General features: G+C 53.0%; 1 protein-coding gene across 1 annotated transcript in view; it reads left to right on the forward strand.

Moving 5' to 3' along the window:
* Positions 1–4208: 4208 nt before the first annotated feature.
* The window catches only part of BCR (BCR activator of RhoGEF and GTPase), a 120446-nt gene continuing 98225 nt past the window's right edge, over positions 4209–26429 (forward strand). Inside the window, exon 1 of the mRNA XM_026487832.4 lies at positions 4209–5992. Within this exon, the coding sequence (XP_026343617.2) occupies positions 4681–5992 (1312 nt within the window). The 5' untranslated portion in view covers positions 4209–4680. The remainder of the gene's footprint in view (positions 5993–26429) is intronic.

The following is a 26429-nucleotide window of genomic DNA, read 5'->3' on the forward strand; positions in this document are numbered from 1 at the left end:
GATTTCTAAACAAACTGCAGACTTACATAACCACACCCCAGAAAATGAAAGAAATTGACGGGAGACATCACCAATAATCTTATTTCTCTGTCCCATTTTAGTTCTTCGATGAAAAAAAAAAGCCATCTCTCGGGAGTGATGGAAATGTCTGTTACCTGATTGTGGTTATGGTTTCACAGGTATGTTACAGATGTCAAAACTCATCAAATTGCCCACTTCAAAGATGTGCAGTTTACTGCACATCTATTACACCTCCATAAAGTTGTAAAAATGTAAAAAAATAACATTTTTTTAATTACAAAAGATAAGCATTTTCATTATGAAGAATTCAGGAAAGTCTAATGACGAACAAAATGGATGTCACTTGTTCCTTGGGGCTTGTGGAGCCCCTGGTGAAGTGCTCTCCACCTGCTGAACCCCTTAGAAGGCTCTGTGGGACTTCCAGCTTGTCTGGCCAGGCTCTGGGGCCCACCTTGGCTCTGGTGGCCTCATGATGCCAGACCCGGTGTCCTTGCACCTGACTCGGCTGTCATTCATAGGGGCCCTGCCCTCCTCATTCAGTCTGCATTGCTTGGGACTCTTGGGTCTCTGTCATTTCTTTGACCAGTGCCTCTCAGTCTCTCTGCCTCTACTTCCCTGCTAGTCCAGCCCCTAACCCTTCCTCTTCCAGTCCCCCTGGGGAGCCAGGGAGAATCTCCAGCCCTATGGCCATAAACACTAGCTATTCACCAATAACGCTCCCATTTCTGTCTCCGCTCTTGGCGGCTCCTTGGTACGCCCAAACCCACTCTCTCTCTACCCGACTCCTCTCTGTGGGTGGGCTACAGGCACCTGAAGCCTCCTCACCTGAGCAGCCCAGTGTCTCCATCACACTCACCGACCCACTGTCCACGTCATAGCTGGTCCTTCCTCCCTCCACATCAGATCTATCTATGAGTCCAGAACAAACCTGGAACTCGACCCCCTCTCTCTATTGCCCTGCTTCCACCCTAGTCTGGTTCTGGGTCACCAGTGCCCCTCATCTGGACCAGTGGCACAGCCCCTGTCCACTTACCCTGCTCCCACGCCCTACCTCCCACCTGTCCACAAAACAAAGCTGAGCAAGTCACCCCACTGCTTATGGCAGATACCATGGCTATTTGAATTTAAATTCATTAAAGTTAAAGCAAACTAGAATTTATTTATTTATTTGCTTATTTATTTATTTATTTATTTTTAAAAGACTTTATTTTTAAGTAATCTCTACACCCAACATGGGGCTCGAGCCCACACACCCAAGACCAAAAGTCGCATGCTCCACTGACTGAGTCAGCCAGGCGCCCCCAAACCAAATTTTAAATCAAACTGGATTTTTCCAGCTCTTCAGTTGCAGCGGCCACATTTTCAGTGCCCAGGAGTTGCACGAGGAAGCCAGTGGCTGCTGTATTGTTCAGTGCAGAGTGCAGAACATGTCCATCATGGCGGAGAGTTCTACCAGACCGTGCAAGCTCAGAACCTTCCAGAGGCCTTGCATTTAGAGTAAAAGCTAAACTTCTTACAAGCCTTCTTACAAGGCGCTGCCTCGCCTCTGATGTCACCTCCTGCCACCCACACCAGCCTCGTCTCCTACCCCAACTGTGCCTGAAACACACCTAGAACTTTGACGTCTCCCTGTCTTTGCCTTTCTGTTCCTCATCCTTAGGACCAGCTCAGATGTCACCTCTCTTGGCAGGCCTTCCCCAGACCTCTGCCCCCTCCTGGATCCCTGCACGGCACACACACCCCTGCCATGGCCTGGCTCTGCCTGCCTTATCCTCTCCTCCCCCACTCATGTCCATCTTTCTCTCTGCGTTGTGAGCTCCTCTGAGCCACACACGTGTCAGATTCTTCTTTTGGCCGGCGCCGGCTGACATCTACTATGTGCTGAGCACTGGGGAGTCAGTGGGGAACGAGACAGACATCTCCATCCTTGGGCATTTAGATCTAGCTGGGGACAGACAGCTGATGGGGGATTCAGACTGTTATGTATCTGGGCCCCATGTTCCTCCTCATTCCTTCCTCCCTGGGGGAGGGATGGATGGTAAGGAAGCTCTGCGGCAAAAGACCAGAGACCCAGGGTGGGAGTGTTTTTAGGAAAGCACGGAGGATGAGAGGAGTGTCTTTGGGGCCCGAAGAAGCTATCTCACATGGGAGATGGCCACTATCTTCTGGTTTCTGAATTAAGTTCTGAATTAATTTATGTACAATATTTGAGGTGGAGCTAAACTGGGGCTGGCAAACCAGAGAAAGTGTCACCTCTCTGACAGATGAAGCCCCCCTCCCAAAGTATCCTTTTCTTTCCCAGGTGATTAAAGATAGTGTCCCGGATGAGCCCATAATTTCCTGCCCTGGAAGTGGAGGGGTTCCATCAGCAAGGGAAAAAAGCAGTGTGTGCTTTTGGAATTCTCTCTGGAGACAACCAGACAATAGGATTCTGGAAGCCTGCCTGGCCCGACCCACTGGGTGACCTGCGCAGATCATCTGAGGAAGGCAGCTAATATTGATTGCAAGCCGCTATGTGCCACACCCCGTGAGGTCAAGACTTACACACATTTTAAAGAAAAGGTCACTGAGGACGTGCAAACTGCTGGGATTCCAGCCTCACCTGTCCAGCCCTAAAGTCAGGGCATCAACTCATTCTGTCTCTTTGCCTGCCAAACAGGCTTCACGGGGTGGGGGTGGGGTGCTCCTTGCATGCCTTTGAAGGGGGTGTCTGCAACATAAAGGAGCTGGGGAAGAGGCAACCGGGTCTCAGGAGGGGATCGAGCAGGAGGGTGGAGAGGTCTGAAGAGGGCGGCAGTGAGCTGTTCCTGAAAGTGTCTGGACTCGGGGGCCCAAGAGTTCTCCTGTGGCCCTCCCAGGGCACCTCCCAGAGTACCAACCTTAACAAGCAGTCAAGGGAGGAACACCACATGCCGTTTGTCACAATGTGTTTGCATCTGCCCCAACTGGGTGCTTTACAGGCGGTGCTCAAATTTTACACACGAGGGTAAAACTGACGCTCAGAGAAGGGAAGGGAACTGTCCAAGTCACAAAATCTGGAGTGGGGAAGACCTGAACTGGAGCCAGGCTGGACTGGCTGATAGCCCTGGGCATCTGTTCCGGGTGGCACTGGACCCGGGGAGGGGGTCAAGATAACCCCTCACATCCATGCAGGGACAACAGCGCTTGGAGACAGGTACCCTTGCTCTCATTTCAATGCCAAAGGAAACTGAAGCAGAGAGGCAGACGTGATCAGGACTCAGGCCCAGGTCTTTGGTTGACAAATCCTGCTTCCTGTTCCCTGACCCAGCAGGCGGTTTTGGGTATTTTCATTTGGCGCCCATCAGACTCCCTGAAGTGTGCTCTCTGCCGTGTGTCTAAGCTCTCTGGGCTTCCCTGGGGTTAGGACGGATGATTTTGTTTCACTGACGGCCCTGGGCTGTCCGGTTGTTTCACTGACGGCCCTGGGCTGTCCGGTCTTCCACCCAGTCCTGAGGTTTACGGTGGAGACTGGCGACCCCCTTAGGGGGAGACTAAACACCTAAATTCTGAGTCAGGCAATCCGGGAAAAACTAGGCCAGCCTCTAAAGCTCAGGAGAGGCCAGCGGACAGCTCAGGACCACAGGGAGGGCGATGTGGGTGTTGAGTAACCTGGGGGAGAAATTCCTGTGAATTATCTTCGCGACAATGCCCTGTGGCAGCTGTTGCATCACCCACTCCAAGACCACAGCGCCGGGGGGCCGTTGGCACACAGGCGCTACTGGCTTTTGTGGCCCACCCTGGCCCTCCCTGCCGCCCTGGATGACTCGCCCCTCCGGGCTCCCGTGTGCGGAGGGGCCCGGTGGGTGGCCCCTAGAGCTCTCAGTCCTGACTCTGGAGAGTGGCTGTCGGGCCGTGGAGAAGTGAGGATCCAGGTGTTCCTGTTCCAGGAGTGCAGAACTCGCCAGGGCCTCCGCGTCGGACGTACGGGTTCACCACCGCCAGGAACTGAGGTTCCCGAGGCGCGGAGTCTGAGGGAGGGCAGCGGCCGGGTGGGGGCGCTGCCTCCCTGCGGCCCCTCCCCCACATCTCTCCCCCTTCCCCCCACTTCCCCCCCCGCCCCGAGCCCTCTGCACGGCCCCTTTAAGAGGCCCGCCCGGCTCCGTCAGTCGCGCCGCGGCCACCGCCCCCCGGCCCTCCCCTTCCTGCGGCGCCGAGTGCGGGCCGGGCGGGAGTGCGGCGAGAGCGGGCAGGGCCAAGCGCAGCGCCTGGGAGGCGGCGGCGGCCGGGACGAGGCGCGGCGCGGGAGCGAGAGCCGAGGAGCGCGCGGGCGGCGGCCATGGGCTAGCGGCGCCGGGCCCAGCGGAGGGCAGCGCCCGCGCCGCGCAGCGCGGAGAAACCCCGCACACAATAGCGCCGCGCGCAGCCCCGCGCCCTTCCCCCGCCTTCGCGCGCGCCCGCCCCCCTCGCGCGCGCCCTCCCCCGCGCCCAGCGCCGCCCGGGGGAGCCGAGCCCTACGCCTCACCTGCCGCCCGGGAGGGGGCGGGCATTGTTCGCCCGCTACCGCTGCCGCCGCCACCACAGCCGCGCGGGGCCATGGGGGCCGCCCGGCGCCCCGGGCCGGGCCTGGAGAGGTCGCCGCTCCGCCGCTGAGGCGGACCCCGCGCACAGCCGGGAGGCGCAGGTGAGGCCGGCCGCGCCATGGTGGACCCGGTGGGCTTCGCCGAGGCGTGGAAGGCGCAGTTCCCAGACTCCGAGCCGCCGCGCATGGAACTGCGCTCGGTGGGCGACATCGAGCAGGAACTGGAGCGCTGCAAGGCCTCCATTCGGCGCCTGGAGCAGGAGGTGAACCAAGAGCGCTTCCGCATGATCTACCTGCAGACGCTGCTGGCCAAGGAGAAGAAGAGCTACGACCGGCAACGCTGGGGCTTCCGACGCGCCGCGCAGCCCCCCGACGGCGCCGCCGAGCCCCGCGCGTCCGCGCAGCGCCCGCCGCCCGCGCCCGCCGACGGCGCCGACCCGCCGCCCGCCGAGGAGTCCGAGGCCCGGCCGGACGGAGAGGGCTCCCCAAGCAAGGCCAGGCCCGCGGCCGCCCGCAGGCCAGGGGCCTCCGCGGCCGCGGACCGTGAAGACCGGGGCCCCCCCACCAGCGTGGCGGCGCTCAGGTCCAACTTTGAGAGGATCCGCAAGGGCCACGGCCAGCCCGGGGCGGCGGACACCGAGAAGCCCTTCTACGTGAACGTCGAGTTTCACCACGAGCGCGGCCTGGTGAAGGTCAACGACAAAGAGGTGTCGGACCGGATCAGCTCCCTGGGTAGCCAGGCGATGCAGATGGAGCGTAAGAAGTCCCAGCACAGCAGCGGACAGGGCCTGGGGGACGCGCCCAGGCCCTCTTACCGGGGCCGCTCCTCGGAGAGCAGCTGCGGCCTCGACGGCGACTACGAGGACGCGGAGCTGAACCCCCGATTCCTGAAGGACAACCTGATCAACGCCAATGGCGGCAGCAGGCCCCCTTGGCCGCCCCTGGAGTACCAGCCCTACCAGAGCATCTATGTCGGGGGCATGATGATGGAAGGGGAGGGCAAGGGCCCGCTCCTGCGCAGCCAGAGCACTTCGGAGCAGGAGAAGCGCCTTACCTGGCCCCGCAGGTCCTACTCCCCTCGGAGCTTTGAGGACAGCGGAGGCGGCTACACCCCGGACTGCAGCTCCAATGAGAACCTCACCTCCAGCGAGGAGGACTTCTCCTCGGGCCAGTCCAGCCGCGTGTCCCCCAGCCCCACCACCTACCGCATGTTTCGAGACAAGAGCCGCTCACCCTCGCAGAACTCACAGCAGTCCTTTGACAGCAGCAGCCCCCCGACGCCGCAGTGCCAGAAGCGGCACCGGCAGGGCCAGGTCATCGTGTCGGAGGCCACCATCGTGGGCGTCCGAAAGACGGGGCAGATCTGGCCCAGCGATGGAGACAGCTTGTCCAGCAGGTTGCCTCAGGATGGCACCTTCCATGGAGATGCAGGTGGGTACCTCCACCACCTTGGGTGGGTACACCTGCACCCTGGCTGGAAACCATTGAAAAGAAAAGGGGTCGTTGGCCGGGGAGTGATAGGTAGATACTTTTTTGGACTATCCACATGCTGTTGTGGATGGGAAGGATTCGTGCTGATCCCTGCACCTGAACAAACGCCATCCCCCATTTCCTCCTGAATGCAGATTCGCAGTGTTTGGACTGGGATTGGGTTGGGAGGGGCAATGTGTGGGGATAGTAGGTGGCTGTTCCTTTGGTTCTAGAGTGGTGTGCTTCTTGTGAGTCTATGTGGGTTGAGATCAGGGTGCCCTAGACGGTGATCTCCTTGCCCTTTGATCACTCCGCTCTAGGCAGTGGGGGTGTGGTATTAAGAGGGGGCATACCGGCCTTCTAGATCAGGTACTTTCACTGGAGATTGATCTGTGTCTCGGGAATTCCCTGCCACCCCAGCTGTTCCTGTCCTGGAAGAGTTACAAGACACTAATGGGAAACCCAAGGTGTGCTAGCTGTTCCCAAGCCATAGAAGTGTCAGGTTCGCTTGCTGACAAGTCAGAGCAGGGGAAAATAGGAATCAGGAGGAAGTGAGGTGACAGGCAGTTCTGACTCAGTGGGCCGCTGAAAATCAACGGGGGTGAAGGTTTTATCCAGGGCTGAAGCAGAGCCACACCTGTTCTGATTTGCCTGGCTTTGATGGGAGACATCACCCATCATTACTCACCCACAGGCTCCCGTGTGCGTCTTACCCCAGCTCCATTTTCTGATCCTTCCATGCACTCTTGCCTCCTTGTCTTCCCAGGGATGAGTGTCCACTGGTGCTCATTTTGGCCTCCTAATCCATGGGCTGACCCTTGGCCCGAAGATTAAACCTGTGGGATTGTGTATATAACTTCTGGGGTGATGGGTTTTGAGATCCAGGCACAGTTTGTAAGATTGGAGGAAGAAGAGGGTGGGTGGGTGTGGGGGCTCGGGTGGGCTGGGGGATGTGGGGTTGTGGGGAATGAATGTCTTGGAGCCCTGGTCCATGTCGGGCTGCTCCGGTTTGCCGCTTCACTGATTTTTCTTTTTCTGCTGGTGGACTTGTATGTGCTTCCATCGTCAGAATCCTCTTGAAACAAGTAAGGCTATTTTTGGCTCTGTCAAGTGGCCTTTTTGTGATCAGTGCTCTGTCCTGTTTGTTTTAGATACATCTAGTGGCCGATCTTCCTTTTGCAGCTGGGGGTGGCTGTGGCTTGACACTCAGACCTGTGGCCTGACCCAGCTGCATCCCTTAGGTCCCTCGCTGAGGGGGTGGAAGGCTGTAGTATTTAGAAGCCTGCTTTGCAGGCACATCAGCTCCCCTGGGGTCTGGAGGATTGCCCTGTGGTCACTGGGCACCAGCCTTGTCTGGCCAGCTGTCGACTGAGTGAGCCAGCTTGAACTGGCCCGCCGTGCTGGGATGCGGGAGAACATTATTAAAATAAAGAAAATGAGAGGTTTTCATGGAGACCTAGAATCTGAAATGGTATTCTCTTGCTGATGGTGAATTCTGAGTTTGCAGAAAGTGGGGAGCTGGTCAGACCGAATGTCTTTCAATAGGTCGCCCTTTGGTCCCTCTTCCCTTCTCATCAGCAGCTCCGTCCAGCCTCTCATACAGCTGCTGCAGGTGCAGGACCCTGGCTCTGTGTGTAACCCAGGGCAGGCTCTCAGGAAATGGTCGAGGGGTTAATTTTACATATTGGACCCCACTCTTAGGATTTTCTGGATCTTTTTCTGAATGTCCTCAAGGCCCCACATTCTCTGTCCTGTTAGGTTTTAAAACTGGTTTTTAGCTCTGGGTGCCTTCAGCTCTGTACTCAGCACTCTTCTGAGCATTGTGGCTGGAGGGGAAGGAGGGAGCCTGTGCTGGCAAAGCCATCTGTCTCTTTCTGGACTGTTTCCTGCTGTTCTTTGGGGCCTGCTGGCCAGAGCTGTGCCCTGCAGAGGGACAGTGAGGAAAATCAGTGTGGGAGGGAGTGGAAGCGCCCTGATTTTTCACAGCAGCAGCAGCAGCAGCAGACGCGGAGGCCTGGCTCTCATGGCTTCAGAATCCCTTTGGATGAGTGTGCTCTCGTATTTTTGAGTCGAGGGCCCCTGGTGTTGGAGGTAAGAAGCTGAAATGACCACTGTATGCCAGGCATGGTGACAGTGTGCCTTCATGCAGGGCCCCCACAGGCTCTTCCATCACCCCATGGTGAGTTTGCCCAACCCTAGGTAAGGACAAAACCAGGAAGTAGCAGAGCTGGGATTCCAGGGGTTCTGGGTCCCTGTGGAAATGCAGATCTATTCCTTCCCGAGTATGGCCACCTTCGGGTATTCTTTGAATTGCCCTGCCCTGGACCTGAAAATCTTGACTGGGTTGGTCCAGGGGTCCTTCCTTGCATGCACTCAGGGCCCATCAGTTGTGAGCCCTGCTGTGTGCAAGCCCTTCCGTTTCTACCTTATGGGCTACAGAGAAGTAGAGTATAGTCCTTGCCATCTGGGAGCTTACATGTTCATGGAAGACAGGAACACACACACCATTTATGTATGCAGAGGGAGTGAGATCAGGGAGCTTCCGGAGGCAGCAGCGCTGGAGAGAGGCCTCGCCTGTCAGCACATGTCTAGTGGCAGAGGGCGGGGGAAGCTGGCTGCCCTGAGGAACAGTGGGAGCAAAGGCTCAGGGGGCATCCGTGTCAGCCCCATGACTCTGAACTGCCTTTTTTTTTTTTTTTTTTTCTTACTGTAATAAAATATATGTAACAGAATTTACCATCTTAACTCATTTGAGCCATTTTTAAGTGTCCAGTTCAGGGGCATTGTGCACCCATCACCACCATCGATCTCCAGAACTCTTTTCTTCTTCCCCTACTGAAACTGTTCCCACCAAACAACAGCTCCCCATTTCCTCTCCTGGAGCTCCTGAAAACCACCACTGTGCTTTCTTTTTCTATGATTTGACTACTCATAGTACCACATATAAACAGAATCACACAGGATCTGTCGCTCTGTGTCTGGCTTATTTCACTTAGCATTGTCTCCCCAAGGTTTATCCACGTGGTAGCACAGGCTGTGTATGTTTTGAAGGCAGGGATCCCTGGTTTATTTCTGGGTCTCCCAGGGAGCCTGGCTCAGAGCTGTATACCTAGCGTGTACTGGAAGATCCCTTCCTCCTTTTCATAGCTGTGGACTTGGGTTGGGGAATTGAGAAGCTGGGAAGGTATGGCAGTCATTGGGAAGCATCTTACCTGCTGTACCTGTCTCTAACTCCATCCCTGTCCTTGTACTTCCCTTTCCAAGAGCTTGGGCGAACCCTTTTAGGATAGAGACCAGACAACCCAAGATCCTTTACTCTTTTAGGTCTGAGGATTTCCTTTTTTTTTTTTTTTTTTTTTTTAAGGTTTTTGTTTTGTTTGTTTTTGTTTTAAAGTGATCTCTGCACCCAAGGTGGGGCTTGAACTTAAAGCCCTGAGATCAAGAGTCGCACGCTCCACGGACTGAGCCAGCCGGGTGCCCCACAGGTCTGAGGAATTCTTGATCTGAACGCTCAGTCCTGGGTGTCCCTCGGCCCCTTTCCAAGTATCAGTCAGTCATGAGCCCTGACCCCAGATGTTGTTTCTTTATGGGCCCTCATGGAGTTGCTGCCCTATGTTTTCACATCTCTATTAAAGAGGTTTAGTTTGCTCTTTGGATTCCGGCAGTGTGTTGTCACCAGAATGATCAGCGCTTTGTTTTTCCCTTGGGTGATTGAATGGACCAGCCACCAGTTAGACTGAGTAATTCCAGGCCAGGAAAAGGTCACTCAGGCCTTGCATTGGCTTGATCATCATCTCTTTAAATCAGACCCTGTGGTCACCTTTGAACTGAGTACAGTCTCCTCTCCAAGAACAGGGGCAGGGTAGACAGAACCAACCATGTGGAGTCTGAGACCATTAAGCCATCAACAGGGTGGAAATGGAGTCTAGTTCAAATTTTACAAGGATTTTCTGACTCCGGAATGGATGGCTTCCTTGTTTCAGGAACAGAATGAAATATTCTGGAACCAGGGCGCCTGGGTGGCTCAGTCGTTACGCATCTGCCTTCGGCTCAGGGCGTGATCCCAGAGTCCTGGGATCGAGCCCCGCGTCAGGCTCCTCCGCTGGGAGCCTGCTTCTTCCTCTCCCAATCCCCCTGCTTGTGTTCCCTCTCTCGCTGGCTGTCTCTCTCTCTCTGTCAAATAAATAAATAAAATCTTTAAAAAAAAAAGAAATATTCTGGAACCTTTCACTAAGGAAGGCGCTAGCTGGGAGTGCTGTTGATTATTGTGGGTCCAGGGCAGTGTGCCTTCCCTGTTCCTCCTTTTTGCCTCATTTGTTGCTTCTGGCTTCGGTATCCACCTCCCCTCCTTGGCTGCGAGTCCTGTGGCCCTGTGGCCCTGTGTGTGACTGCGGCCCTCACTAGGACAAAGCGTCCAGGTGAACCATATTCTCGGCCCAGTCGGGAGAAGACATGGCCATGCTTGAGGCCCAGGCTGCCGCTCACCGCTGTGGTTCGAGGGGCTTCCTCATTCACGATGAACGGATAGGCATTTTCAAGTGCACTCAGGTTGTCAAACAATAGGCCTGAGTTTTGACTGTGGTTGCCTTTTTTTTTTTTTTAGATTTATTTATTTGTTTTGGGGAGAGTGCAGGTGCACGAGTGGGGAGGGGGGCACAGGGAGAGGCAGAGAGAGAACCTCAAGCAGACTCCCCGCTGAGCACAGATCCTGACACAGGGCTTGATCCCACGACCCTGAGATCATGACCCGAGCTAAAACCAAGAGTCTGATGCTTAACTGACTGAGCCACCCAGGCGCCTCCACAGCTGTCTTTTAGATCAAGGTTCAGGAGGTAGTGGTGGTGGGTTTAATTAATTATGAATCCCACTAGGGTCCCTCACCCTGACTAGAATACAGTCATGTAGGGTTTTGTTTTGGGGTTTTTTTTTGCTTTGAAAACAATGGAGTAAATTAAGTTAAGATGTTATTTATGTAACGTGATAGGTTTGTGTTTTTTATTGTGGTACAGTATACACGACCAAATGTGTCATTTTAGCCACTGGTAAGTTTGTAATTCAGGGTCATTAAGGACACTCACGTTGTTATGCAACCATCACCACCATCCATGTTCAGAACTTTTCATCTTCCAAAACTGAAACTCTGTCCCCCACTCAGCACTAACTCATCTTCCCTCCACCTCAGCCCCTGGCAACCACCACTCTCCTCTCTGTCCCTGTGAGTCGGCTTATCCTAGGTCCCTCATGTCAGTGGAGTCACATAATAGCTGTCCTTCTGTGTCTGGCTTATTTCACTCAAGTAGGGTTTTGAAGTTGCCGGGAGCAGTATTCTCATCCTTAATTCCCATTTCTGGTCCTTAATAGGTATGTTTAGGAAAACGCTTATTAGTCATGGTGATAGTTCTTTGGCTTTCACACCCACGTTTTGAAGTGGCCCAGGGTATTAGTTTGCTGGGGCTGCAATGACAAAACACAACAGACTGGGTGGCTTAAATAACAGGAATTTATTTTCTCTTTATTTCTAGAGGCTAGTAGTCCAAGATCAAGGTGTTGGCAAGGTTTCCTTAGAGGCCTCTCTCCTTGGCTCGACGTGTACATGCCTTCCTGCTTGCCTCCCGTCCTCACTGCCTCTTTCCGCGATTGTCCCTCTGTACCCCTGCACCCCTGGTGTCTCTCTGTGTGTCCAACACGTCCTCAGTTAATAAGGACACAAGGCATATTGAATTAGGGCCTACCCTAATGACCTCATTTTAGCTTAATCACCTCTTTAAAGACCCCCATCTCCAAGTACAGTCATGTTTTGAGGTACTGGCGGTTAGGGCTTCAGCATATGAATTTGGGGAGGTTACAGTTCAGCCCACAACACTCAGTGAGTCCCTAACTGGGCAGCAGAGGAGAGGCTGCCATGACAGAGAGAGGTGGTGCTTGTGCTGGCCTCACCAGCCATGTTTTGGGAAGAATTTGAGTGATGCGTTTTTGGGGCTACGGCAGCTTCATGGAGCCAAGAAAACACAGCCTGGCATCAGGAGGGCTGTGTCCTCCTGCTTCACGGGTTACCATACCTCGCTTCTTGCCTAAGAAGTTAGTGGCTGGACCCCGTCATTGCTAATTAGCGATTCTTTGATATTTTTTTTCCTTTAAAATTCTAGGGTAGGAACACAACGCTTCCCATATCTTTCTTCTTTACCTACCTTTCTGTTAGCAAGGCAACCACCTCTCCCCATTCAGTCAGTCAGAAGTATTTATTGAGTGTCTACTGTGTGCCAGGCATGGTCTCCATGGAAATTCTCTTGCCTTTATTCAACTATGGATTTGTGGAGAGGCTAATCTCCAAGGCTTTGCCTTTTTTTTTTTTTTTTAAGATTTTACTCATTTATTTGACAGAGAGAAAGACAGCCAGTGAGAGAGGGAACACAAGCAGGGGGACTGTAAGAGGGAGAAGCAGGCTCCCAGCAGAGGAGCCCAATGTGGGGCTCGATCCCAGGACCCCGGGATCACGCCCTGGGCTGAAGGCAGACACTCAACGACTGAGCCTCCCAGGCGCCCCAAGGGCCTTGCCTTTAAAAACTAACACACACGCACCAAAAAAAAAATTTTTTTTAATTAAAAAAAAAGTAAAATAAAAACTAACCCACAAAAATAAAACCTTTGTATATTTGCATATACAGTTCTTTTCACTGTATGTTTGCATCCATTTCCTGTTAATCCTGTGTCTGGCTGGCTTCCTTCTCCAGGGGTGTGAGAGCCTTAAGACAAGGTCCTCCCTACTTCGGTGTCTAGGATGTGCCTCAGTCTGGGTTCTTAACCATGTTTGAGGAGTGGTGTCCTGAGCCCACGTGGATCTGTCTGTGTCTTGGCTGTTGTGGATGTTTGTGGGTCAGAGACAGAATGACATCCCATTTCTGGGGTATCTGTTTCCTCAGACCCTTCCCTATTCTTTTTAATCCTCTTTCCTCCCGTCAGATAAGCAACACCGGATTTTCGGGGGCCCAGTGATACAGGTGCCCCAGGAAGGAAACTTATTAGCTTTGGAAATTATCTGGAGATTATTTTTCCTTCTTTGCTGAGCCTTGGCCTTCCCCTGCTCAACCTTAGAGAGCTTCCCGAGTCCTCACATGGGGGCCTGCTAATTAGCTATCTTAGCTTCTAGCACTTGCTATGGCAACCTTGCAAAATGACTGTGGATAGGGATGGCGGCTGGTGCCCGAGGGAGACACGACTGGCAGGTTCCAAGATGCGCCTGCCGAGGTCTGGTGCGGGAAGACCGTGAGGCCCCACTTGTGTAGTAACCACAGCTTTGGTGGAGGCTGTTTCATGTGCCCTCGAAACATTCTTGTGACATGGCTAGAACAAGATTATTAACTTAATTATATGCCCTCAGTGGACTGGGTCCGAGGGGGTGTGAGACAAGCACACCTGCCCAGGGTCAGGCAGTTGGTGGAGGGGCTGGTGCTGGCCTCTCTCCTCAGACCATGGAGTGATGCCAATCACAGCAGTGTGGGCACAGAGTGACCTCCTCTCCCTCCCCCAGTAGGCGGAGGGGATGTTCAGCCAACACGTTTCAGACAGGAATGGTGCTGAGTGTCAGGAGACAGGCTTCCCAGCAGGTCATTTTCGGTCTGCTGGGGAGACAGCCACATAAACTTAAGTGCTGTGATAGGCATCCTGTGGTCCCAGCCTTTGGGCAGCTCCATGAAGGTATCAGCCACCCAAGAATTTGTTTCTTTCCTTTATTTTGCACAGCTCTCAGAAAATTCCCTCACTCTCCCTATGTCTTTCTGGGCCACTTTGCTAAAGATTCCTCCAGCAAATTATGTGGCAAGGGGACCCAGAGGACAAATATGTTGGAGGACACTGCTCATCTGTCTGCCTTTTCCACCCAATGGTCAAGAGCTGAAGGTGGGGGTTGGTGCTGACCATGCTCTGCTATGAGCAGGTTCCAGGAAGTACAGAGGGACAAGGCCTGGCTGGGAGGATGTGACAGAGATGGCTGGCCACATGCACTGAGGGTCAGCACGTGGCCCAGGGAGCACTAGGAAGGAACCGTCTCTGGCTGGCCAGGAGACTCAAGGGGACACTGGAAGGAGAGGGAGAAAGACTTGCTGCTCCAGCCACTGCCAAGCCAGGGATGGAGCAGCCGGAGGGGATCCTTCACTCAAGTGCCTCTATGGGTTTAAGAAGAGCCTTTGAAGATCCACTTCAGTTTAAAGGCCTGACATGTTCCCTTTAACGTATGCTGCTGGGGTCAGTTGGAATGCTGGTGGAGCAGGAAGGATATTATGCGCGCAGCCTTGCAAGCAACAAGGTGGATATTCTACAGGCAATGGAGAGGCAACATATGTCAACCTAGTTCGGGGAAGGAATGCAGACGGTAAAGGTAGATCCGGGGTGTGGTCCTGGGCAGGGTGTTGATTCTGCGGACCGAAGACCATGACTCCGTCCTTGGGAGGCTTTGAGGGGACATGAGTGCACAGAGTGGGTGGTCCCTGGGGGTCTGGCCCCCTGTCTGGTCTCATGGAGTCACCCCTTCGGGCATCTAATGCCGGTTGATTTTACACCACTTAACAAGACATTTTAAAGGAGAAATGCATAATTCAGGAGGTGCGGGCCATTTTACCCTCTTGGCTCAGCAAGAGTGCCCAGTATGAGCTCCAGGGGGATCCAGGGGTCTGCCATGGCCATGGGCCCCCTCTCTTTCCTCTCACAGTGTGTCCTCTGGGGTTGAGTGGAGTTCTTGCATCTTAAATGTGCAGCATCTGTTTTTCTGCCTCGTGGCCCCAAATGTGAGTTCCACCAGCCGAGAGAACCTGGGGCTACGCACCGATGTGGCTGAGCCCTCCATCCTGGGCTGTATCCACCCCTGTGGTGGGTAGAATGAGGTCCTCTTGCAGTGTTCCCCATTGCGTGTCCTTGTGACTTTTGGGGGCCTCAAAGCTAGAGGCTGGAGGAAGAGAGAGACCTCTCGATTTTTCTCACTGAGCCCCCTCCCCCTCAAGTTTGTGGAGGGAAGGCTTAGAACCACTTTGTTCTCACTTTTAGTGATTATAAGTCCTCAAAGGAGGAAATAAAAACCACAGACTTTCTTATTTTAATAGGAAAAAAAGGAGGAAGATGGGAAGCTCTGAAAATTACTAATGCTATGGCATATACAGGCTCTGACTGCAGATTGCCTAAGGCTTTACAGACTAGAGGGCGTTGCCTTGTGTACAATTGGGGAGGATACTGGAGAACTGGGCACAGCCGTAGCGGAGTGCCCCTGAGGTGTGTGGGGCAGCCACTGGGGCAGCTGGCCCCCATTGTGAGCGGTGGGGTGTGGGGAAGAGCTGGGTGATGTTTCCCCAGAGCGTCAGGGGACTCAGTGTGGCCCACGATGACCACTGCCATCTGCTGTCCCCCAGCCACATGCCACGCCCTCCCTGAGAGGCTGGGGCAGCTGGACCTGCAGCACAGCTGGGGCACATACTCTTTTTGAGAGCTCCAGAAAGTCTTTTGCTTGGACACCTGGGGGCAAATGCAGTTTCCGTCCCATCCGGTGCCTGGGATGATGGTGGGCACGTGATTGGTTTCTCTCACTACACTCTGTAAATGAGGAGCTATATTCCTGCCTGGGGGTGGTGGTTTTTAAATGGCTGAGGTAGAGGGGCGCCTGGGTGGCTCAGTTGGTTAAGCATCCAACTCGTGATTTTGGCTCCAGTCATGGTCTCAGGGTCGTGAGATCAAGCCCTGCGTGGGGCTCTTCATTCAGCATGGAGTCTGCTTGAGATTCTCTCCCTCTGCCTCTGTCCCTCCCCACACTCATGCACGCTCACATAACACACACACACACACACACACACACACACTCTCTCTCTCTCTCTCAAATAAATAAATAAATCTTTAAAAAAAATGGCTGAGGTAGCATTCACACCACAAAATTCACTCATTTGAAGTGTACAAATTAGTGTTTTTTAGTATATTCACAGAGTTATGCAAGCATCACCACTATCTAATTTTAGAAAAAATTTTCATCACCTCAAAAGGAAACTGCTCCCTTTAGCTGCCATGACCCCCTCTCTCCCACAGCCCCTGGCATCCACCACTCTACTTTCTGTAGATTGGCTTTTTAAAAAAAAATATTTTATTTATCTATCTATCTATCTATCTATCTATCTATCTATCTATCTATCTACCTACCGAGAGGAAGAGAGAGAATCTCAAGCAGACTCCTCACTGAGCACAGAGCCAGACTTGGGGATCGATCTCACGACCCTGAGATCATGACCTGAGCCGAAACCATGAGTTGGACACTTAACCAACTGAGCCACCCAGGCGTCCCTAGATTTGCTCTTTCTGGACGTTTCACGTGAATGGAATTGCATAACATGTGGCCTTTTGGGCCTGGCTTCTTTCACTTAGAACAGGGTATCAGGGCTCACCCCCATTGTAGCATGCGTCAACACTGCATTCCTTTTGGCAGCCGAGTAATGTTCCAGAGTGTGTTTCAGTCCACGGGTGGCCGGGCCCTGGCTACTGCCTGGGCACACTCTGCTGGCTCATGGGGGTCCTGGTCAGACCTCGAGGCCTCAGAGGCCTGTGTGTGGAGGTTCTGGAGGGACCAGTGGAGCCTCCTTTTCCTTGGGGAAGGGCCCCAGGGGAATGGGATGCCAGAAGCCAAGCGGTGGCTGAGAGTTTGGTGACCTCACTGGGACTTGATTCAGCCTCCAGCCTGAGGCTCCACCTCACAAGTTTGTCAGGAACCTGCTTGTTCAGAGGCGGCCTTTTCCATCCACAGACCTCAAGGGCTGTGGCCTTGCCCTCGGTGCCCCCCCGGCTTTGATTGTGCTGAAATACTAAAACATATAGTGTATGTATCATTTACACCATTAAGTGTCCAGTTCATTGGCGTTGAGCACTTTCACACTGTTGGGCAGCAATCACCACCATCCATCTCCAGAACTTTTTCATCATCCCAGACTGAAACTCTGTCCCCATGTAAGAACAACTTCCCATCCCCCCCTCCCCCAGCCCCTGGCACCCGCCATTCTACTTTCTGCTCTAGAGACCTCATATATGTGGACTCACAGAGCACTTGTCTTCTTTGTGTCTGGCTTGTTTTACTTAGCACTATGTTTGCAGTGTCTTCCTTAAGTCTTTCGGTGGCGGGCCTAGGTGGTGGCTGGACAGACAGCAGGCCCCCCAGAGGCCGAGCTGACCGAGGCCTCCGCTCAAGGGGGAAGAGCAGCCGGTGCTTTGGGCAGCATGCTGCATTTGCAGAGTTTTGCATTTTTCTGTCCTAGGGGCCCCCATGAACGAGCAGCGCGGACCCCCATTGCTGAGTTATCTGAGGTTTTAGGTGAAATACTCAAGGCTATCTGCTTGTTTGGACATCTTCCATACTTGAATAGATAGAGTGATCGGAGCGGCCGTGATGTGAGGCTGGGGATGCACAGGCTGGACCAGCGATGCAGACCCCCACCTCTCCTGTCCTCTTCAAGGCACAGGGGTCTCCACGGTGGGCTCGGCCATCCCCCAGTTGGCTGGAAGTCCCAGGGGCCTGACTTGTGGATTATCTTAGATGGACGCTCAGCACGGCACGTTCACTCTCTGGGGGTGTGTGCAAGCCGGCGTGTGCGAAAATGGTATTTGTTTTTGCCCAAATCTTAGACCCTAGACCAGAAAATGTGATTCATATATGAATGTTACTTTCTGAAAGCTTTCCATTTTCCTGTAGGAACATGTGTGAATGTGTCCACATTGTTATTTGGAGGCATGGGATTGTTACTGGAAATGCATTTTATAGGTACTTTTTAAAAAGGTATTATTATTATAGTTGCTTTCTTAATTTAGAAAATATTGCCATTTTCAAACCCCCATGAATGAAGGAAGAGGACGCTGAACCCCCCTGCTATTCAGCCACGTTCAGCAGCACCAGATTCCGGCTGGGCCTGTCTCACCGATCCCTTCTCTCTCCCTCATATTCAGTGGTGTTATTTTTTTAATTGTGGGAAAATGTGGAAAAATATACTGTCTTGACCACTACTTGCAGAGTTCAATAATGGTAAGTATTCAGTTTTTTAAGGGGCAAAGGTGATGGGAAAACACTGTTCTTCAGGAGGGTTTGTCCCTCCCTCATCCTAGGAAATATGAAGATGGTCAGACTCAACCCTTAACTGGCGTGCGAGGAGCCTGCGGACCAGGGTAGGAGTGGGGACAAGCAGGCACTTGAAATACTGTGATGTGAGAAAGGTCTCAGGGTTCTGTGGAGCGAATGGTGCTGTGGAGCGCTTGGTGGGGAGGCCTCGAGTCTGTCCCGTGTCCTTTGTCCCATGTCCTTGGGGAAGAGGGCTGGGGGGACTGTTGTAGATGGAGAGTAGAATGGCAAGAGCTCGGAGTCACCCTGCTAGGAAATAGCAGAGCCCGTTTGGTTGGAGAATTAGTGTAAAATGTGGGCAACAGGGGAGGTGAGGGTGGATATAGGAGGGTTGGGGTCATGCTGTGCAGGACTGGAAAGCCAGGCTTAGGATGTCGTGCTTTCTAGAAGGGTGATGGAGCAGGTGGAAGGTTGTTGAGAGGGGAAAGGATGCCTTGGAGCTTTGCCTTAGGAAAGGCCTTTGGCAGGAGTGTGCAAGATGATCTGGTGGGAGTTGGGGCCCCTGGAGTTGTTGTCTTGGGAGTGAGTGGGGCTGGGGATGGAGAGGACAAGAGCAAGCAGACAGTGGGAGGGGTGACAGAAGAGGAAGGAGGCGAGCCTGGTGGAGTCTGGGGATTGGGAGAGCTGTGCTGGAGGCCTCAGAGCGGGGTGTGGGGGCAGCAGGCTGCAGACCTTTAGGAGGAAGGGCCAGGCAAGGCAAGACCAGGAAGGCTGGCAGCAGGGCAGGTGTGTGGAGAGAGAGGAGGGCTGGAGCAGGCCTGGGCTTTGCATATTTGGGGGCCCCACGAGAGAGAGAGGAGTCAGACGAGAGGGGAAGTGTGGTGGGGGAGTTTATGTTGCAGAAAGGCAAAGGGGTCAGGGGTTTAGGATCGGAGTTTCTGAGAGCTCCCTGAGTGTGTACCCATGGGCTTGTTTGGTCCCCAGGTCCGAGTGGAGCTCCAAGGAGGTGATGAAGGTGTGTGTGTGGAGTCAGTGGGGAGGTTAGTGGTCCCAGCAGAGGAGTGATCAAGTTACTGCTGAACGGTGACCAGGAGTGACTCGTGTGCATGTGGCTGTGCTTCAAAGACATTGGCCTGGCTCACCCAGGGACCCAGTAGGGTAGGGAGGCGAGTGAGGGATGCGAAGATCTGGAGGGGAGAGAGATGAAGGTGGCTGTGAGGCCAGAAAGCTGGTTTGGGGGAGCGGGCTTTGAGGCCCTTTAGCAGGTCTGAAAGGGGACAGGGAGGTCTGCCAGGTGGCTGGCACAGAGGGGAATGGAGCAGTGGCCACATGGGTCATGTCTCTGTGGCTGGTGGCCCAGCGTGGTTGGAGAGGAATGCAGCGATGAGCCCTGTGCTGATGGAGTGTCAGATGCCAGATGTGATGCCTGTGGCTTAGGGGCCCCGGTGAGTCATGGTCACGGTCTGGGATCTGAGACCCGCATGTGCGTGAGTGCCCAGTAGGGAGGCCCTTGTGGAACAGTGTCTTGTCGTGGAGCCGTCAGATGGGCCCACCCTCGCCCCCCAGAGCAGCTGGTGAGCCACTGTTAGCATTTGGCCCTAAGAAATCTGGGTTGTGATTATTAACATAAGTCTGGTTTCCTCTCCTGTGGTATTTCTTCAGTGGCCAGATGGTCTGAGTTGCTGCAGCAGGATTCTTCTCTGTGGAAGAGCAGGCAAGGCTCCAGAAGGGCTGTTTGAGGAAGGGGGGGGGCGGTGCTCTAGAAAGGGGTGTGAGTCTCCAGAAGTAGACCCGTGTGCCTCTGGAAAAGAATGCCCTCAGCTCCAGAAAGGGGTGGTGAGGAAGCGTCAGAGACTTGGTCCCAAACATTCTTTGTCATCTCCCGGCTTCTCCGGCCCCATGAGCTCTGTGGTTGCTTATTTATCCCTGCTTAGTCTGCAGTCTTAGGTTCCAGAAACTCTGGCAAGGAAGTCCGGGAAGGTTAATGGGCTGCGGCCCGGCCTGCTGGCTGTCTGGGGGGGTGCTTTGTTCCAACCGCTCAGGAAATGTCTGCTGCGTTGGGCTGGACAGCTGGGCCCCCAGAATGCCAGCAAGGGGCCTGCTTCCTAATTCGGCAGGTGCACAATTGGCACAGTTGGCTACTGGGGAGCGACAAGCAGGGATGTGGCCCGGGAGTGTGGAAGGGTACATCTGAGAGAACAGAACATGGATGTTTCCTTCTCATTTCTTTCTCCTTTCTCCCTGGCCCCAAAGCACTGAGCTCCCTCAAGCACGTGAATGAATCGGAGCCCTTCCTGAGGAGAGGACGGTCACTTTATGTTTCTTGAATTCTGTGTTGGGCATGACTAGACAGGAGCGTAAATACGACCTTGGACATCAAAGGCCGCGGCGGGACCTGCAGGCATCGCGGTGTGCGCTCAGACACCCTGGCTGGCCTGACTTGCAGGCTCCGGGGTACACAGACCAGGCAGGAGCAGTAGGTCAGGCTCGTGCACTGTCCTTGGCTGTTCCCTTTCAGAGCTGTTTTGTTTTGAAGGTTCAGAGGGGTTTTTGAAAGGCTGGTCTGGGCTGTGGTTTACTTGGAAAGGGTCTGGGGGTTTTCATTTGATTGGGCCCTTTTACGAGTCAGCAGGATAGCACATGAGGTTTAGGGGTCCAAGTTTTGCCCGGTATTCGTGGAAGCGTGCAGACCTTGGAACGCCGTAGCTGTACGCTGCTAGCTGCCGCTAAGCCTGAAGGCTGTCAGCAGAGCGCTTACGGGAAATGGGGGTGTTTGGCCTGGCAGAGAATGAAAGAAGTAGGTCTCCACCCTAGCTGCCCACATAGACTGCCTCTGCTATAGTTAAAACAGTCACACACACATCTCCATGGTGGGTCACCCCCCGGAGGTTCTTCTTAGTTTTATTTTGAAAACTCTCAGTGTCTATGGGTCAGCAGTCAGGGCATGGCTTAGCTGAGTCCTCTCTCAGGGTCTCCCAAGGTTGCAATCAGAGTGTTGCCCAGGGCCCAGGCTCCCGTCATTCCCATCTGGGCACTCCGTGTCTCTTCCGTTTCAGGTTGCTGGCAAAAATCCAGGTCCTGGTGGTTGCAGGACTGAGGTCCCATTTTCTTGCTGGCTGTCAGCTGTTCTCAGCTCCCGGAGGCCACCCCCCTTCATAAGCACTTCACATATGGCTGTTTGAGTTCTTCTCTAAACCAGCTTGGGTTTCTGGAAAAGCTCTGTGGATGATTCCATCCAGAGGCAGAGTTGAGAACCATCCTCTGGGAATCCGTGAGTGCCAGCTCTGTGTTTTGAATGGCTGACAGGTGGAGAGGAACGGAGTTCTTTCAGGTCATAGCTGGAAGGCTGACCTGTTCAAGGAGACAAGTTTCTGCTCAGTGTTTGTGGAGATTTTCTTCTCTTCCTGACTTTATTATAAAATCGTATCTACAATTTCATGTGGCTGAGATCCTGCTGCATTACTTGGGTGCCTTCCCTTTGTCAGTTCACAGAGCCTTTCCTTGTTTCACTAAATATTTTATAAACATTTTTAGGGACCATATTGTTACTTTGTGATAGAGTTACAGTTTAAGTGGTCTAATTTTAATTAATATTGTTGGACATTTAAATATTTACCGAGAGGCGCCTGGGTGGCTCAGTCGGTTAAGCATCTGACTCTTGGTTTTGGCTCAGGTCATGATCTCAGGGTTGTGAGATTGAGCCTGGTTTCGTGGGCGGGGAGCCTGCTTAAGATCCTCTCTTTCTCTCTCTGCCCCCACTCCCACCGGTCCTCACACGCACTCTCTCTCAACAAAACAAAACAAAAAAGTATGATTTACTGAATGTAGCTGGTAACTGCAATATTTCAGTGAGCATCTTTAAAAAAATTTTTTTAAGTACTTTCCACACCCAGCGTGGGGCTTGAACCCACGACCCTGAGATCAAGAGCTGTATGTTCCACTGACTGGGTCAGCCAGGGGCCCCAGTGAGCATCTTTTTTTTTTTTTTTTTTAAAGAGAAGGTTTATTGAGATATAGTTCACATGCCATACAGTTCACCCATTTAAAGTGTACTGTTTGGGGTGCCTGGCTGGCTCAGTCAGAAGAGTATGCAACTCTTGATCTTGAGGTCATGAGTTCAAGCCCCACGTTGGGGGTAGAGATTACATAAATAAATAAGTATCTTAAAAAAATTAAGTGTACAGTTCAATGGTTTTTGGCATATTGCATTAACTTTTTAAAATTGTGGTAAAATATATGTAACATAAAATTTACCATTTTAAGCATTTTTTAGTGTCCAGGTCAGTGGCATTAAGTATGTTCACATTATTGTGCAGCCACCAGCACCATCCATCTCCAGAACTCCTTTCATCCTGCAAACCTGAAACTCTGTCCCATGAAGCAGTAACCCCCAGCCCCTCGCAGCCCCCATCCTACTTCCCATCTCTGTGAGTGGCAGGACCTCCTGTAAGTGGACTCATACAGTATCACTGCTTATTTCTTTGAGCATAGAGGCTCACCCATGTTGTATCATCATGGATGGCATTCATTACAGTGGGTGAACATCTTACGTGGGTTTCCGTTTGCATTTCTGCCTCCTTCCTTGAGGGTGGGCCTCTGCTCTGTCAGGGGATTTACCAAGTCAGAGGTGTGGATGGTTTGAAGACCCTTGATGTCTTCTGCCCAGTTACCTTCCAGAACTGTTTCAGTTTACCCTTGGTTTTATAGTTAATCTTTTGCTCTCTTTGGACCCCTTTCTTCCTCCCTCCCTCTCTCTTTCTTTCTCTCTTTTTTTTTTAAGATTTTATTTATTTGACAGAGAGAGACATGGCAAGAGAGGCAACACCAGCAGGGGGAGAGGCAGAGGGAAAAGCAGGCTTCCTGCTGAGCAGGGAGCCTAATGCAGGGCTCGATCCCAGGACCCTGGAGTCATGACCTGAACTGAAGGCAGACGCTAAACAACTGAGCCATCCAGGTGCCCCTGGACCTCTTTCTTGCCCTGTTCCTTCTGCAGGACTTTACTGAAGTGGTTCCATGGGAGATAAAAGGGCAGCCTTCCCCTGAGGCAAGGGGATGGGAAGGGGGGGAGGGGGGAAAGGGAGAGCGTGGGGCAGGGGGAGGCTTGGTAGAGACTTGCCTCCCCAAAATCGAAAATTGTGATCTGGGGTTTTTGTCTAGAGAAGCGGATCTGAGGTTAAAGTTTGCTTTAGGAGGCATCTGTCCTCAGCTGGGTCCCATCAAAACTCCCAGTTCCTTGATGTTCCCCAGAAATAACAGGTCCCACGGGCCCTGAGTCAGGAGAGGCCCTGAGCAGGGGCCACACCCGTCCAGTCTCTCATTTGGGAAGCTTCCCGAGGCCACAGGCTGTGTGACACTTAGTTCTTTGTCGGCTGCGTGGTTCTTGGTAGGGAAAGAACTCCCTGTCCCCTTGTTTATCATGAAACTTGCTAGTTTATTGCTGCCCTGGGCTGCTTGTAACTGAACTGGAAAAGCATTTCAGCTTCTCTTCCATGTATCCTGGCCCTGGATTAGGCCTGTTAGATAGCATTGTCCAGTTAATTCTGGCCCATGGAGTTCCTGCCTACCTTTAATGGAAGCTCCAAAGAAGCTGAAAGCTGTGGTAGAAAAGGGATTTTATGGAAGGGAGAGAAGCTTACATGGCCACACTTGGCCGGCAGAAGCTGTGTCGGCAGCAGCAAGGCCATGTCTGGAGGGAGGGCGGCATGGTATTACGGGCTTGGGGAGGAAAGGGGATAGACGTTGCTCTGATACTGGTGAGTTGTCTCAGCACGCTGCGATGGGCGTCCACCTATGGCTTTAGTACCCCTGAGAGCCAGCCAGCCAGCCAGCCATCCTGGCTCCTGGACTACAGCGCTGAGGCTCACACTCACTCCTTCTGCTCTGTGTTGCTCGTTTTGGTGGTGCCATTGGCTGCTGCTCTGCTACTTGGTAAATCACTTTAAATTCCGTTGGCCTCTGAATTCCTACCTGTAAGTGAGGAAGCCACACAGCATCTCTAAGATCCCTTTAGTTCTGTGGTTCCAAATAAAATTAAGTTATGTTGCTCTGAGTTTCTCAGCACATGACTTGGGAAACCTTTTTGGCAGGGGTCCCAAAGCAGTCGTTCTGTAAGACCCCATTGGGTCTGGCTGCCTGCAGTGACTGGGGTCCAGGGAGCCTGTGGCGAGCCAGGGGGTGGATTTGGCTCTGCGTGCAAGTTTCAGTGGGAACCATGATGCTTTTTTGCTGGTTGATGTATCATTTTTTCTCGTCACCCATTGGCCAGCCCTTGGGCTGGGAGCAGGTGCTCGGAGGCTGTGCAGGTATCACCTGGGCAACGTGCTGAAATGCAGAGCAAGGCCAGATCGAGGTGGGAGGGGGTGAGGGCAGTGTGGAGGGTGTCTGCCTGGGTGGGGGTGTTGGTATCCAGGCAGGTTGTTGGCAGGGGGAGGCCTGGTCATGCCAGCTGGTGTCTTGCCAGCCGGAGCACAGCCCTGCATAGTCAGGAACGCTTGTGCTAAAGCCACACTGAGATGAGCAGGGCTCGAGTGTGTGGCTACCATGCTGAGCATTCTCATTGCCAGTGGAGCAGGGACTGTTGTGTCGGAGCTAGCCAGCTCTGGGGTTGGGTCGGTCAGTCTAGAGGGCTCAAGGACAGGAAGGAGACTCTGTTGACTGTCTGCACTCCAGTGGGGCGTGGATGCCTCAATGGATGTCTGTACTTTTCTGAAGAACTTTGCATTTGGCAGGCTCAGCTCTCTCTGCACTTTGACTGCTGGGGACCCCCAAAGTGTGCTAGTGTTCCCTCTTCCGCAGTCTTGCAGGAGAGAGAGGACCCCTTGCGTTACTGGAACTTTGCATTTGGGTTTGGTTTTGCTCTTCGTAATGGGATCGCATGTGCCTTCCAGGATCTGAGCCTTACTCCACCCTGCAGGGAGCTAGGTGGCGCCTGCCATATTGATGCTCAGACAGCAGGAGCTTAGGCGGGTAAGAAGATTCTGCCCAGGCAGAGCCTGGCTTTGAGCCTTTGCTCTTTGTTCTGCAGTATTGGGGTTGGCAGACTTTTTCTTAAAGAGTCAGGTAGTAACTAATTTAGGCTTTGTGGCTGAGGAGAAATTGAAGCTATTATGTAGGTACTTAGAGAACCATTTCAAGTGTCATCCTTTAAAAATATGAAAATCATTCTCAGATCCCAAAGTCACAGAAAAACAGGCAGTGACGAGCTGGGTTTGGCCCATGGGCTGGAGTTTGCTGACCCTGTCCTACAGTGAGCTGCCTCCTCATTCCTGGTAGTTGTGAAATAAGATGACAGAGCCCTGTGTCGGTGTCTCATGTGTTCAGGAGCCCTCGTTAACATTCCTCATGGAAACTGGGGGGCAGGTGGGGTCGCTCTGTTAGCCGCGCAAGGGTCTTTCCTCCAGGAAGTTGCCAGAGGGGGCAGAGCTGGGATGGGAGATGGTTGCCTGGTTAACAATGTTCGGGTGCTTCCCAGCGTTGGGTGTTCATCCCCTGAAACAAGGCTGAAGCTGGGCAGCGGGGCATGACCTTCATGGTCCCATGCTCTCCATTTTTGTATGTGTTTGAAAATTTCCATGACAGAAAGTTTTCAAAAAACAGTCATTTATTGATCAAAGCTGTAAACAAAACCCTCTACCTTGAGAGAGCAGGGTGTTGGAACCCTGAATTTTCCTCAAGCCCCAAATATGTGTGAGTAGACCCTTGCTCATCTGTTTCCTAGTAGCAGATGTTCCAGAGAAAGCAGTAGCTGTGCCTGAGCCACTCCATCCATCGTCCCTGCATCAATCCATCATCGATCCATCCAGCCATCTGCCTTTGTCCATTTGGGCTTCTAGACCAGAGTGCCATAGACTGGGTGGTTTATAAACAACAGAGATCTGGTTTTCACAATTCTGGAGGCTGAAAATCGAAGATCTCGGCATCCCCAGATTTGGTGTCTTGTGAGGGCCCTCGTCCTGGCTCATAGATGGCTGCTTTCTCGCTGTGTCCTCACATGGTGTAAGGGATGAGGGAGCTCCCTGGGGTCTTTCTTATAAGGGTACTAATCCCCTTCATTAGTGTTCATTGGAACATTCAGCCCTCATCACCTTCCGAAGGCCCCACCCCATGATACCATCACATTGGGGATTAGGTTTCAACATATGGATTTTAGGAGGACACAGACATTCACCATCCATCATCCATTTATCATCTGCCCATCCAAACATCCATCTATCCATCATCTGTCCATCCACCCGTCACCTGTCTATCCATCATCCAACCATCCCTCTGTCCATGGGTTCATCTGAAGTTTATGTAGCACCTGCTGGGGTCCAAGCCCTGTGCTTAGGTCTT

Source organism: Ursus arctos, unplaced genomic scaffold, assembly GCF_023065955.2.
Source record: "Ursus arctos isolate Adak ecotype North America unplaced genomic scaffold, UrsArc2.0 scaffold_34, whole genome shotgun sequence".
NCBI lineage: Eukaryota > Metazoa > Chordata > Mammalia > Carnivora > Ursidae > Ursus > Ursus arctos.